This window comes from Molothrus ater, chromosome 19 (genome assembly GCF_012460135.2).
Source record: "Molothrus ater isolate BHLD 08-10-18 breed brown headed cowbird chromosome 19, BPBGC_Mater_1.1, whole genome shotgun sequence".
Lineage (NCBI taxonomy): Eukaryota > Metazoa > Chordata > Aves > Passeriformes > Icteridae > Molothrus > Molothrus ater.
The window spans coordinates 7905803-7917973 of record NC_050496.2 but is presented as its reverse complement, the minus strand read 5'-3'; the positions used below and the strand labels follow the sequence as shown (position 1 = coordinate 7917973).

At 45.6% G+C, this 12171-nt stretch overlaps 2 protein-coding genes across 2 annotated transcripts in view; both read left to right on the top strand.

The window, feature by feature from the left end:
• The first annotated feature begins 465 nt into the window (after positions 1-465).
• On the top strand, positions 466-750 carry SMIM36 (small integral membrane protein 36). Its single transcript, XM_054516880.1, has one exon. The coding sequence runs from the start codon at positions 466-468 to the stop codon at positions 748-750; it is 285 nt and encodes a 94-aa protein (XP_054372855.1).
• MMD (monocyte to macrophage differentiation associated) overlaps positions 746-12171 on the top strand; it is a 41606-nt gene continuing 30180 nt past the window's right edge. Inside the window, exon 1 of the mRNA XM_054516879.1 lies at positions 746-829. Coding sequence (XP_054372854.1) covers positions 789-829 — 41 coding nt within the window. The 5' untranslated portion in view covers positions 746-788. The remainder of the gene's footprint in view (positions 830-12171) is intronic.

The following is a 12171-nucleotide window of genomic DNA, read 5'->3' as shown; positions in this document are numbered from 1 at the left end:
TCAGGATCAGGCGTGTGAGATTTTGAGAAAAGTTACCTTGCAATTAACTTCCTAATTATTTCTGTATTCATTTACTAATTACACAGCTCAGGTTTTTTCAGCCCATGAGTCCAAACCCACCTGAGGAAGGGAGGCTCTGCAAAATGCCCGTAGAGAAAACCCAGTTTGGTACCTGCCCACCAAGGAAAAAGGTGGTCCCTGGGCAAGGGGCATGTTTTCCTATCAATATAGCAATCAAATTTAGCTTCTGCCCTGTAGGCAACGTGGCATTAAAAGAAGGAGCTTAAGTTATTAAACTGAGCTGCTTTAATCGTCCCGTTCGGGGAAATCCATTGCTACAGGAGACCTGAGGATTAGTGTATTTTTACCACAAAGCCAATACATCTATTCTGATCAGTTAGCACTTGCTCATTCGTGCATATGAAACTTCATTCTCCAGGTTTGCCCTCTCTAGTATGGGTCCAAATGGAGTTTTATTTGGAGATTGACCCCGTTACCTTGAATCTCATCATTCTGGTATCTAGCTATGTCATTTTGCTTCTGGTTTTCCTGATCTCCTGCGTGCTCTATGACTGCAGAGGGAAGGATCCCAGCAAGGAATATGCTCCTGAGGTCCCTGCAGACAGCCAGCCCCCGATCCGGCTGGTGGTGATGCAGCAGGGCTCCCCTGGCACTCGCTGGGCAAAGGGGCTCGTCTCTGCCTACGAGAACCCTGCTGATCTGCCTGGGAAAAGGACTACAGTGGTGTGAGGGACCCTGCCTGGAGCTCCAGTCCCTGCCTCTCTGCTATGTTTACTCCCCGTGTGCAGAAGGATCGCGCAATCCCCAGGTATGTTCAGATTTATTTGATGTGGTGCCATTGCTCCGGGGATCATTTGGTGTTGAGCTGTGCTCTGCATCGATATGAGCTCACAGTTCTGCCTGCCAGCCATAAAGAGACTAATTTCCATTTTTGCTGCTGCCTTGCAGCCCACTGGCAGCCAGCAGCAGTGACGCTTGTTATCCTCTCAGGCTCTGATGAGGGGCCTTGGTTTAATCTTGAGTTGTGCCCAGTGCAATTATTTTGGCAGGGACACAGTGTTGTTCAGAGCATCCCACCCTAATGGGCTGAGCTCTGCTGCCCCACAGGCTCGGCACACCTTCCTCAGTCGTGCAAATGACCTTGGAAGGCTGTTCCCACCTCCCCAGGGAGAGCAGAAGCACCGAGGATTTTCAAAGGATAGAGATAGTGCCTTTCCTGTGGAAGCCAGCTGCTGCTCCCATCAGAATTCAATACTTTCCATATTGGCTGTGAGCTCTCCTGAGGGCAGTACCAAGCCTGTCTTGGCACTTATTTTCTGTAGGTAGAACACAAGCTCTGCTCTTAAGGAGCAGAGCACCCCTTGCCCTGCACAGATCCCCTGGCAGGATACAGTGTGCTTCCTGGAAAAGCTGGGTACAATGCCTCCTGCCCAAGGGGAAGTGGGAACTGAGGTGAATTCACCAGTAATGTGAAACGTGTGTCACCACTGTCCACTGGAACAGGAATTTCTGACCCCACATTTCTGATTTTAGTGTCCATCTCCACGTGTCTGACCCTGCTTCCTGCCCTGAGCCTTCCTTCAGCTGTATCAGATTCCTGCTGGGCCACATCAAGGCTGCTATTGTATCTCCAGCAAATTTAATGCTATCTGCATCAGGTCCTGCTATTCCCATAATTTCAGAGCTATAAGCTAAAGGCCCTTTTGGTTAACAAATTTCTTCTGCATCTTGCTGGTTTTCTCCCTCTCAGTGCCCTATGGGATGTTTAACACAAGGTTATTGTGTCCCTCTAAATAGTGCTCAAGTTCCTATATGTGATATTATTTAAGTGGTGGATTTTAGTTGGGTATTAAGGGAAAATTAGCACTGGACTCAGACTGTTGCAGGTGCCTGTCCCAGAGGCTATTTTACATCATGTTAATGTGAAGTTACCACAGAGTCCTACAGAAAGCTTTAGTAAACATAGTGAGATTTATTACCTGTGTCAGGTGTCATGGATGACTCACTGGATGCAGTGGTCCCAATGTCTTCAGGACAGGCATTTTAAATACTTCCAGAAATAAACTGTAGTGAATTTGAACCACAATTGAACAAAGTTGTTGGCTAGATTGCATGGTTTGTACTCCAGCTGGGTAGGAACAGTCTGCCTGTGCTACATCCCCAGACATGCTGGTTTCTGAGTCAGCCACAGAGCATCCTGGCTCTGGCAAGGAAATCTCAAGAGTACCTTTTATTTAACTGGATTTTTAGAAAAGGAGCCAGAATGGTTAGTGGTTTTTCTTTTGGTTTCTATATTCTTGTGTGTGAACCCAGGCTTTGTTTTCAAGCTGTCCTTTGCACCCTGGGAGTCATGGATATGCCTGGTTTGGGAGGGAAGCCTGAATTGGAAGGAAGGTTTCTGATGGGTGGGTTTAAACTGGAGTAAAACCCTTGATGATGAAACTGCTAAATCAGAAGTTGGTGCTAAATCAGTTCTTCCATGTATCATGCTGAAAAAACTATGTTGAATGTCTTCTTTTGGTTATTTAGCACTGAAAAGGTGCAATTTGTTGCAGCTGCTTTGGCAAAATGTGGCAGTGACTGAGCTGCTCATATGCCATGGCTGCTGTCACCCATGCAGGGTGGGTTATCTCTCCCTGGGCTCTCCCATCTGCCTTCCCTTCAGCCTGTAAGTTCTTTAAAGCTTTTTGTGTGTCCATGTATCACTTAACATTCTAGGAGCCTTCTTGGTGATAAGGGATCCCTGGCATTCGAGAACAATTATTTGTTAATAAGACCTTGGGGGATGGACTAAAAAGAGCTCAAAAATATCACAAAGAACATGGCACAGCTCGTGTGACACCAAATGCCACAGTGCCACCAAGAAGCTGTGGTTCTTTGCTGAAGGTCATGCAGATAATGTAATGACACCGTGTCTCCATTTCATTGCCACTGTGTTTGTTTCTGTAGGTAAAACAGACTTGCAAGGCTGTGTTAATAAATACTTTCAGATAGCTGAAATTCTCCAGATATGGAGTTTTGTGTGCTTTAACCACAGATCCCTGGCTCCTGGAAGCTTGATGGCAAAACTGCTGATTTTGGCAGGGTAATTTTTCTGGCTTAAGCTTTAGGAAGTTGTGCCTGGGGAGGCTGCAGGCACAGGAGCAGTTTCCATTGTTCTCCCATGAGGACATTTGCCAGTTGTGATAGTTGGTGGACTCTGATCCAAAACGTGGAGGTAAAAGCAGCAAATGATACTCTCCTTCTGATAGCAGAAAGGTAAACATAGGGCAAATCCCTTTCTGGAAAATGAAAAACTAAAGTGCATCAGGACTTTGTCTTCCCAACAGGAATAAAATGGCTTTCTTATATACTAAACGAATATAGGAGTAATTTGTCTTAGTAGGCCAATATTGGAATATTGTTTTTTACTAGACCAGGATTAGAGTATTATTAGTATGAGAGAGTCCTTGAGTATGTAATGAGAATTCCGAGTAATCAAGTCCCTGTGAGTGAAATTACTGCTTTGGGGAGGTCTCTGCTACCATGCTTTACTTAATGACTGTGTCAAGATTAATGCATGCAAATGGGCTTTTATCAGGCCAAGCTTGCCAGAATCAGCCTTGAAGCTGTGTTCCTTGGAGTGCTTGCAGTCCTCTGCCATGCCATTGGCATCATTGTGAGAAAACAGGGATGAGTACTCCCACAGCAGGGCTGCTGTTTGCATAAGCTGTGTGTAAAATGTGAATCCCTTGCTGGGATTCACAGAGTACAAAACATCCTGAACCAGGCTTTGTTGCTTTCTATCCCAAACTGAGCCTTGCAGAGGAGCTCTGCAGAGACTGAGCTATCCCTTTGGGATACCTGCAGCATCTTCCCAGCCCTGTCCCACATGGGGAAGCACCAGGATGTGGCTGTGGGGATCCATAGAATCAGAGAAAGAGCCCCTGAATCTGACTCTTCCATCCCTGCTCAGTTGAGGATGGGTTTGTGCCTTGCTTAATCCTGCCCGTGCCTATGGAGACGTGCTTTGCCCAGAGGATTAGACAGGATTTTAAGGCCAGGATATCCAGCACAGAAATCCTGTCCTGCAGCAGGTGCCCTTTGCAAATGAGTGAGATGTGGGTAAAATTGTATTAACATTTATTCATCAGCAATATGAGTGACAAGGATTTAGGAAATATGCTCTATTCCCAGTTCTGCCCTTGAATTATGGGGCATCCCTGGGCAGCTCTTGTCCCCTCTGTGCTTTGCTCCATGTGTCTCTGGTTAGTTTTCTCTGCTCTTCTGCCCTCTGCACCTAGATTTCTTTCTTCTTAGTCATTTATGCTGTTCATAAGGGGGTTATCACTACAAAACTGGCACACAGGGGCTGCGCTTGAATTTCAGCCCATGGACCAGGAGAACAAAATAAAACATTCTCCCACAACAATGCAGGTGGATCAGAGAAGTTGCTGAACAAGCCACATGAAATCTGGGCAAACCCTGGGCACAGCCTTACAACACCTGCTTTGGGTGAGCTGTGGTCACCTTGGCACTCTGATTTCTGTAGCTCTGTGATTTGAAGTGAACTCAGGGGTGCTGGGAGGATTTATTGCTGTTCTGCAGGAAGCAGGAATTCAGTCTGCACTGGCTCACTTACAGTTGGCTTAATGTGCTTTTAGAGTCACAAATTACTGCTTCTGTAAAGCCTTTATTAAAGGGTTTTACAGAAACAACAGGAAAAAAGATTTCCAGAGTTCTCCAATATTAATTCAAGTCAAACATGTCATTAAATTCACTGAAAATTCATCTTTCATGTGAGGCTGTTCCACTGTAAACATACTGTCTAAGCCTTTAGATTTCTTTTTAAAATCCCTAATAAGCCACTACATATGAGTAGAGGATTAGTGCAGACAGACTAACCCATATTTGCCAGGGAGAATTCCTTCCCATGCAGTGATTGTTTTGAATTTGAAAATAGGGTTAATCTTGTCTCATTTTTTTTATCAGCACATTTTTTTCATCCTCTGATAGTGCTGAGTGTAGAAGCACAGTGACATGCCCAAGTCAAACCCCTTGGCTGTAAGAACTTAAGAATAATTTTTACTGCCTAGAACTGCATCACCTTGAGTCATCACTCATTCAGCTTGTGTGACGTTGGTGCTTTGGTGGGAATGCCAGGAGGTAAGATTTGGTATTGGGAGTTTAATTGGAAATACTGTTCTTCCAACCATGAGCCAATGCTGCTTTGGGGAGCCCATTTGTCATCTTTTAGAGGTTTCAAACCCCACAGCCCCAAGTCTCTTGAGCTCCCTGTGTACCTTTGCTATGGCAAAGCACTGCCCTCGTGTCCTGGCCCTGCCCCAGCCCAAATGACTTTGTGGCTCTCCCAAGTGCTTGACTCCCTGTGCAGGATCTGTTCTGCCAGGTGGGCTCTGGGTTGGTGGGCTCAGGTTGAACTGAATCCACGTGTCCTGCTGGGGTCCCTGAGGGGCTCCTGCATGAAATGACAGCTGGAGCCTCAGCAAGGATGGGCATGTGAGCTGCATGGGAGGCATGTACATGTGCTGGAGTCTGCTGGTGGCTGCTGCCCCCAAGGAAAGCAGGTGGACTCCTGGGGCAGCTCTCAGGGCTCTGAGGTGAAGGTCTGGCTCTTCATGCTAGAGCTAAATTAATTGTTTATAAATAAATTGCTCTGACATCCACAGCAAAAAGTTATCTGAATTAACTAGAGAAAATTATAGCAGAATGATAAAAACCAGAAAAATCTGAGCAGATGCCTCCTCAAGCTTCTGTTCTGCTCCTGCTTTAGTTTCCTTACTTCTTCCTCCTCACATATGCTGGTTTCCTTGGTTTCCCTGTCTAACACTGACACCGTTTGACATTCATGTTTCAAAGAGGCATTTCCACCCCTATGTGCCAAATCAGGGGCAGTTTTTGGAGGCAGATCCTTGTCACAAGGCATCTGCATTCAGAATCTGATGGTTCAGCCCTGGCTGGGGATGGGTCGGTCTCATCTCAGATCTGCAGCAGATGCTCTGTGTGGGCAATGAAGCTGTGCCCTAGTTTCTCCATCTGTTAATGTCAGTAATAATTGTTACACAAGTGGGGTGTAGGGTTGACTTAATTAATATTTATGAAGGAACATGAGATCCTTTCACGGGTGGTGCTATGGAGAAATTTTAAATTATGAATGATTATATATTTGTGTCTCTTCCTGAATACCTAGAAGACTTGAACATATTGTTTAAACACTCTCATTTTGCACTCCTTCAGTATTTGAAGCTGATTGGGCCCATGGTATAGCTCTTTATTACTCTAAAAATACACTGAATTTAACTGCTATTGACTTCTTCATGAGCAAGGAGTATAGGCTTAGCATCCACCTTTATTTGTAATAATTATATTGCCTGAGTAATCAATATCCTTTTATCACTTCATTATGTAATATTCTTCACATTCTATTTTTATCTCTGCCACTTCTTTCATGTAAAATAAATATATAAATTCAGGTCAATTATAGGGCTAAACTTTCAAGAAAGAGTAGGGCAGGCAGGGATTGGGCATATCCACCTTTGCCTTCTTCAAATGAAAACCCCCTGAATTCCTGAGAGATTATGGGGAGGACAATACTTGATGGAGGCATATTAATAGTGCTTATTACAGGTGATTTCTTTCCCATTCTCTGCATTCCTCCTGTTTCAGGAGCATTTTAAGCAGAGATTTGATGTTACACACTTGTTTCCTCAAAAAGTGGAAACCCACCCTTTTTCCTTCCAAAAGAAGAGCAAACAGCAGCAGCCTGGGCTTTCTGAAGGACGAACACTCCACCTGTCCTGAGCCTGAAGGACATGTCCCTTAGTGAGACAGAATCTTCCCAAATTTCAGCTGTGCCCCGTGGGGAGCAGTGCAGGGCTGTGGTTTGCTCTCTGCAGGGTTCACAGCAATGCTTCCTTTAAATCATTTCTCATCAGCCACCAGCAGTTCTGCAATTTCCAGCCCTCCAGGCAAAGCAGGCAGGTCACCAGGGCAGGGGAGGTGTTATGAGCCCAGGGACACTGGAGGGAAAGAAAAGCTTTTTTACTGAGATGGGAATGGTATTTTTATCACTTTTCAGGGCTTTAGTTTTAGAGCAGGGTTACACTGGAACCAGGGGGATTTAATAATGGGTGGGTGTTTTTGTTACTAGCAAAAACTCTGATGCTGACATGATTACACCAGCAAAAAGTAATTTGACAATAAGCCTTATTTTCCTTGCTGAAGCAATGTGTACTAACTTGGCAGATAATCTCATTAATTAATTGAAGCTCTATTTACAGTTGATGGAGAGAGACAGCTTGTTAGGGGCACGCCATCCAGTCTTTTCTAGTGCAGACAAGGCTCTGTAAAGCTGCATTTTTATTTATATACACATGCTGAATTGAAAATCGGGGCATCGCTTGTAAAGCCAAGTGTTCTATCCCTGGAGAAATGAATAGAAGGCAAATCTTTGGCATCAGGAGGCTCCCTGTTTGTTTTGGGAAGGAAAACTGGCAAGGATCCCAATGCTAACTCTGAACATCTGAGGAAAAGGCTGCTGGAAAGAATTATGTCATGACGCAGACAGGGGGAAAGCCAGGAAATTTGAAGCCAGGATAGAGACTCCTACCTTAACTCATTCTGGCATGGAAAAAATCATTGTGAAGTATTAACCCCACAGCTTTGGGATGTGTATTTACAAAAGGTGCTGGTGTTTGAGTTCCCTGGGAGGAGGGAGCTTTTCAGCAATTCTTGGTGGTAGACATTAGAGAACTGCTGGGACAGGTGGGAGTGTTAAACCAGTGACTGAAGGAGGAGATAGGGATCATCATTGTCACATCCATGTGTTTTTGTAGCTGCCTTGGCAGGGGTTTTTGGCCTGGGAGGGGACATGCTGCTCCCCCATTATTGCCTCTGGAGAGCTGAAGGGACAAAGGACCCTTTTTGTTTCCCCTCCAGCTAACTCTGTAGGCCATGAGATGCCGAGGCTTCTCTCCTCTTGTGAATTTGTGCTTTCAGTATTACAAAAGTCCATTTGTTTGTTAAACTGCCATTAGGAGAGTGTAAGATATTATCATGGGCTGGTTCATGGGAAACTGTTTTGCAGATGGACTTGCTGCTCTTCCCCTTTTGCAAGCAGAAAATGCTTTGCTTTCTTCAGCTGCTGAAGGTGAACTTGTGCTTTTATTTTGTTGCCTGTTTGCTCTTCATGTACAGTGAAAGAGAGGATGCCCCAACCTGGGATAGAGCTCCCAGAGGAGAGGGCAGTCATGTTTGAGGCAAGAAGGTAAAGAAAGGTCCCACCACCAGCTGGGAGGTGGGTGAATGGTGCTGTTAAAACTTCCCCCAAGGTGGCCAAAGCCTGGCCCACAGGGCAGAGCTTCAAAGCACAGTCATGCTGTAGGGCTGCCTTTTCCTGTTCTGTTTAGCAGCTGCTAGGGAGGAGATGACCATGTTTTTTCTGTGCCCTCTCTGCTGGGAAGGATTCAGGGTAATCTGGAGTCACAGATGTTACAGAGGCTGGATCATTTCCATTTTTTTTTGAGCAGAAGAAGCCAAGGCATACTTACTGGATGAAATGGATGAAGGCAAAAGGCTCAAGCCCAGGCTGTGCTCTCATCATATAAGGGTGAAGCACCTCTCTTTATTTCTAGACACAGCAAAATCTTGCCCTTACCTGGACTGGAGCAGGGCCAGCCTTTTGCTATGAGTTCTTTCCAGGCAGGTGTGCAGCAGCACTCACCTGCCTGCAATGAGCAGGGTACCCTTAGATCTCCAGGTATTTCCTGTCCTGTGCAGATGGCTGGAAGTGGAAGCTGGGTCTCAGCAGCTCTCTGCCCATCCTCAGAGGCCAGTTCCCCCAGGATGAGCACCAGGACCTGGCTGGATGGCAGGAATGCCTGTCCTGAACAAGGCCAGGTGGGATGTGTGCCACCAGTGTGTAACAGTGCTGTGAGCATGGGCAGCTCCTGTCACTGCATCCTGTCAGTGCAGAGCTCAAGAGCATCCTCTTGGGTCAGAAGCATTTTACCGCTCTTGTTTGATTGAAGTGCCAGCCAGTCAGATTAGCTCTGCTCCTACAGGGCACAGCTTTTCTGTCTTAGCAGATAAACCTCTGCTGGCCAGATCACAGCGTCTCAAACCCCCAGCACAACCTGCCAGAAGGCACCGAGGGCTCAGAGCAGCCCTGAGTTCAAAGGGGCACTTTGGGCTAAGAACTCCCAGTGAGCCTGATCATGACTTCAACCTGGGAGATGGGGACAGCAAGTGCCCCAGATGACCAGAGCAGGGCAAGGCTGCAGAGAGATAATTGGGTTTGTAGGTGCAGCCCTGGCTGCTTGCACAGCACAGGCTGCTCCTGTGTGTGGTGCAGTCAGAAAACACTTTAATGTTTGGATTTCAAGAAATGGAACCATCATAATGCATGTCTCCTAATAAAAGATAATGCAATACTGTAGCAACCCTATTGGCTTCTGTGGTTGCTAGGCTCATATTAATGTATAATGCATGCACACAGCTCCACATGCTGAGACCTGTCTTTGTGCAGATAATTACAGGTTCTTGCATAAAGAACCTGTAATTGCTGCAGGTGCTTCTATTTTAATCCTGTACTACAGTGTCTTAAATTCAATACTGAAGTCACCCCAGCTCAATTCTCATTCTTCACCTCCTCTTGGGTCACCCCTTTTCTCCAGAAGCTCCAGAGACAGGGCAGGTTATCTGACATTGACATGCAGCTGCTGTCCTAAGCATCAGGTTTCCAAAAAGCACATTCTGGAATGCAGCTACAGCACATGACGTGCACTTGGTGTCTCCCCACAAACCAGTGGTCTTTTCATGCTCCAGTTTTTGGATTTGCAGATGCCAGATTCTGTTGCTCAGGAGTGGGATGTGACCCTGGACAAGTCTGAAGCCCATGTGCTGTGCTCTGTTCTCCCTGTCCCTGCTGCAGGCAGGAGCTTCCTCAAGGCAATTCAACCGGATTTCAGTGGAAATACCTGGGGGTGACACGAGTGCAACTGCAATGCAGGAGTGGGGTCCAAATCTGCACAGGTACAACCATGATTTCTATTTGGCTGTCACACTAGATGTGCTGGCCCAGCTTTCTGCCATTTCACCCTGCTTTCAGATCCAGCTCCTCTCTTACTGTTGGTTTTCACACTCATTTTGTCACACTTTGTACAATGTGACCAGTAATTGGTGCAGCTAATTAACTGTTAAAAGACAGTGTCTTGGTTTTCAGATCCAACCCATGGATCTGAGCAAAGCTTTCCTGAGGGACAAAGGCAGCTACAGGTCTGACCACCCCAAACTCGTTCATTAGAGCTGCACCTGGGAGATTCAGCTCCTCCCTTTGTTTTCCCTTTGAGGGCCTCAAGCAATGTTTTTTGCTTAGCTGGACATCAGGATGCCTTCTAGTGGACAGTTGGCATTTTTCAAGTGAAGATGGGATGAATAAAATAAAATATTTGTTTCAATTTGAACAAAAGTAATTTGTCTAATCAGACTGTCTTCCTCTGGCATCTATCCATGGAAATACAAACCACAAAGCAACAAACAACAGCTCTGGATTTTACACTGGAGTGCCTCCCTAAGAGACTGAGTGTCCTGTTCAGTACAGAGTTTACTGGGTTCCCAGGGCTCGCTTTCTTTATTTGAGGTTTGGTGCAACAGCAAAAAACTGCTCCTTCGTTTCTTTTGAAGACTGTGGAACATTCTTTGAGTCACTCTGAATCTTCAGAACTGGGGTTCTATGAATGTGTCCCCACAAAACCTGCTGTGCAGAGTGTAACACCACTGCTGAACCAGCAGCTCTGGCTGCTCTGTGCCCAGCCAGGACCAGCTGCTGGTAGCCAGACCCCTGTTTTTGTCAGCCCAAGACCCCATTTCAGACAGACCAGTGTACAAGCTATAAATCATCAGGTCTTTTCTTTCACTTCCTTTTGTATAATGGCAGTCCTACTTTCCTTTGACAGTGCAGTAATTTAGAATTTGATGGTGGTTTAATGAAAATCCTGCTGTTCTTCTCCCTGGAATTTGAGAGTTGACATTACAAAGAAGTCCTTCCTTGACCTTTCCCTGTTGGCCACTCCTGGAAATTAAAGTGTCTTCATTTTAATGAGCTCAGAGTATTGGGGAGTTGCAAGAAAAGAAAAATCAACTTCAAAAATACCTAACCTCCTCTTGTGAATATGTCAGGACATGTTTTTAGATGCAGAGCTCTTACCTGAACAGGCTTGTTCTCTCCTCATTCTGTGGCTTCTCCAGCTGAGTTGTTTCCTGGCTCCAGCCTGTGCTTGATGATGCAAGGCCATGTTGACTTTGCATGAGGTTTGATGCAATGTATAGAGCAGATTTGTAAATCTCCCCAGCCTTTGCTCCCCTCTCTGTCACTTCTGCAGTCCAGTCCAGCTGGCAAACCAGGGCTGACCTGCCTCTGTGTGTGTGTGTGTGTCTATAAATTCATATAAGACTGTATATAATACATAAGAATATATCATGATATAATATGCAATACAAAAACATCTTTGCACAGCTTCAGGAGCTGTGTCCAACCTGGCAGGGCTATCCTAGAAGTGAAGTGGAAGAAAATGAACTAAATAGAAATGACTGAGAATGGAATGAGTTCAGGAAATGGTGGGTTTGGGGCTCTCCTCTACTTGACCCTGTGGGTCCCCTTCTTGGCCATGTTGGTCTGAACTGAGCCCAGGGCAGGTTTGAAATTTGGGAGATGTGGGGACAGAGCCCAGCAGCTGCAGCACTCACCCTGGATAGGACAGGACTTCTGCCTTAGAGCCAGAGATGCTGCTCTGGGAGTGGTTTGGGACTATGTACCCACAGGAGTTTGTAAATGAAAATAAAATATTTGTCAGCAGTTGATGAAACTCAGCTGTAATTTTTTTTTTTTTTAACCAAAAAGCTTCAAAACTGTCCAGGCATCTTGTTGCCTTTCAGGGTACTGAAAAGTTTCTTTATGTTACCCTTTTTGTTGGGTGAGATGATTTCTTCCAGAATCAGTGTTATGGGGTCAATCAGATTTCAAGCCCAAGCTCATGGCTATGGAATTGCTCTTCTTTTACCTACCTGAGTGCCTGATTAAAAATTCAGTTTGCTTTCACAGCCTAAGGAGAGGGTTGGGTACCTCCAGAGGAAATTCACCTCTCAGGTGTA

Coding starts and splice junctions, on each gene's coding strand:
- SMIM36 (XM_054516880.1), top strand. CDS start 466: ATGGAGTTTTATTTGGAGATTGACCCCGTTACCTTGAATCTCATCATT.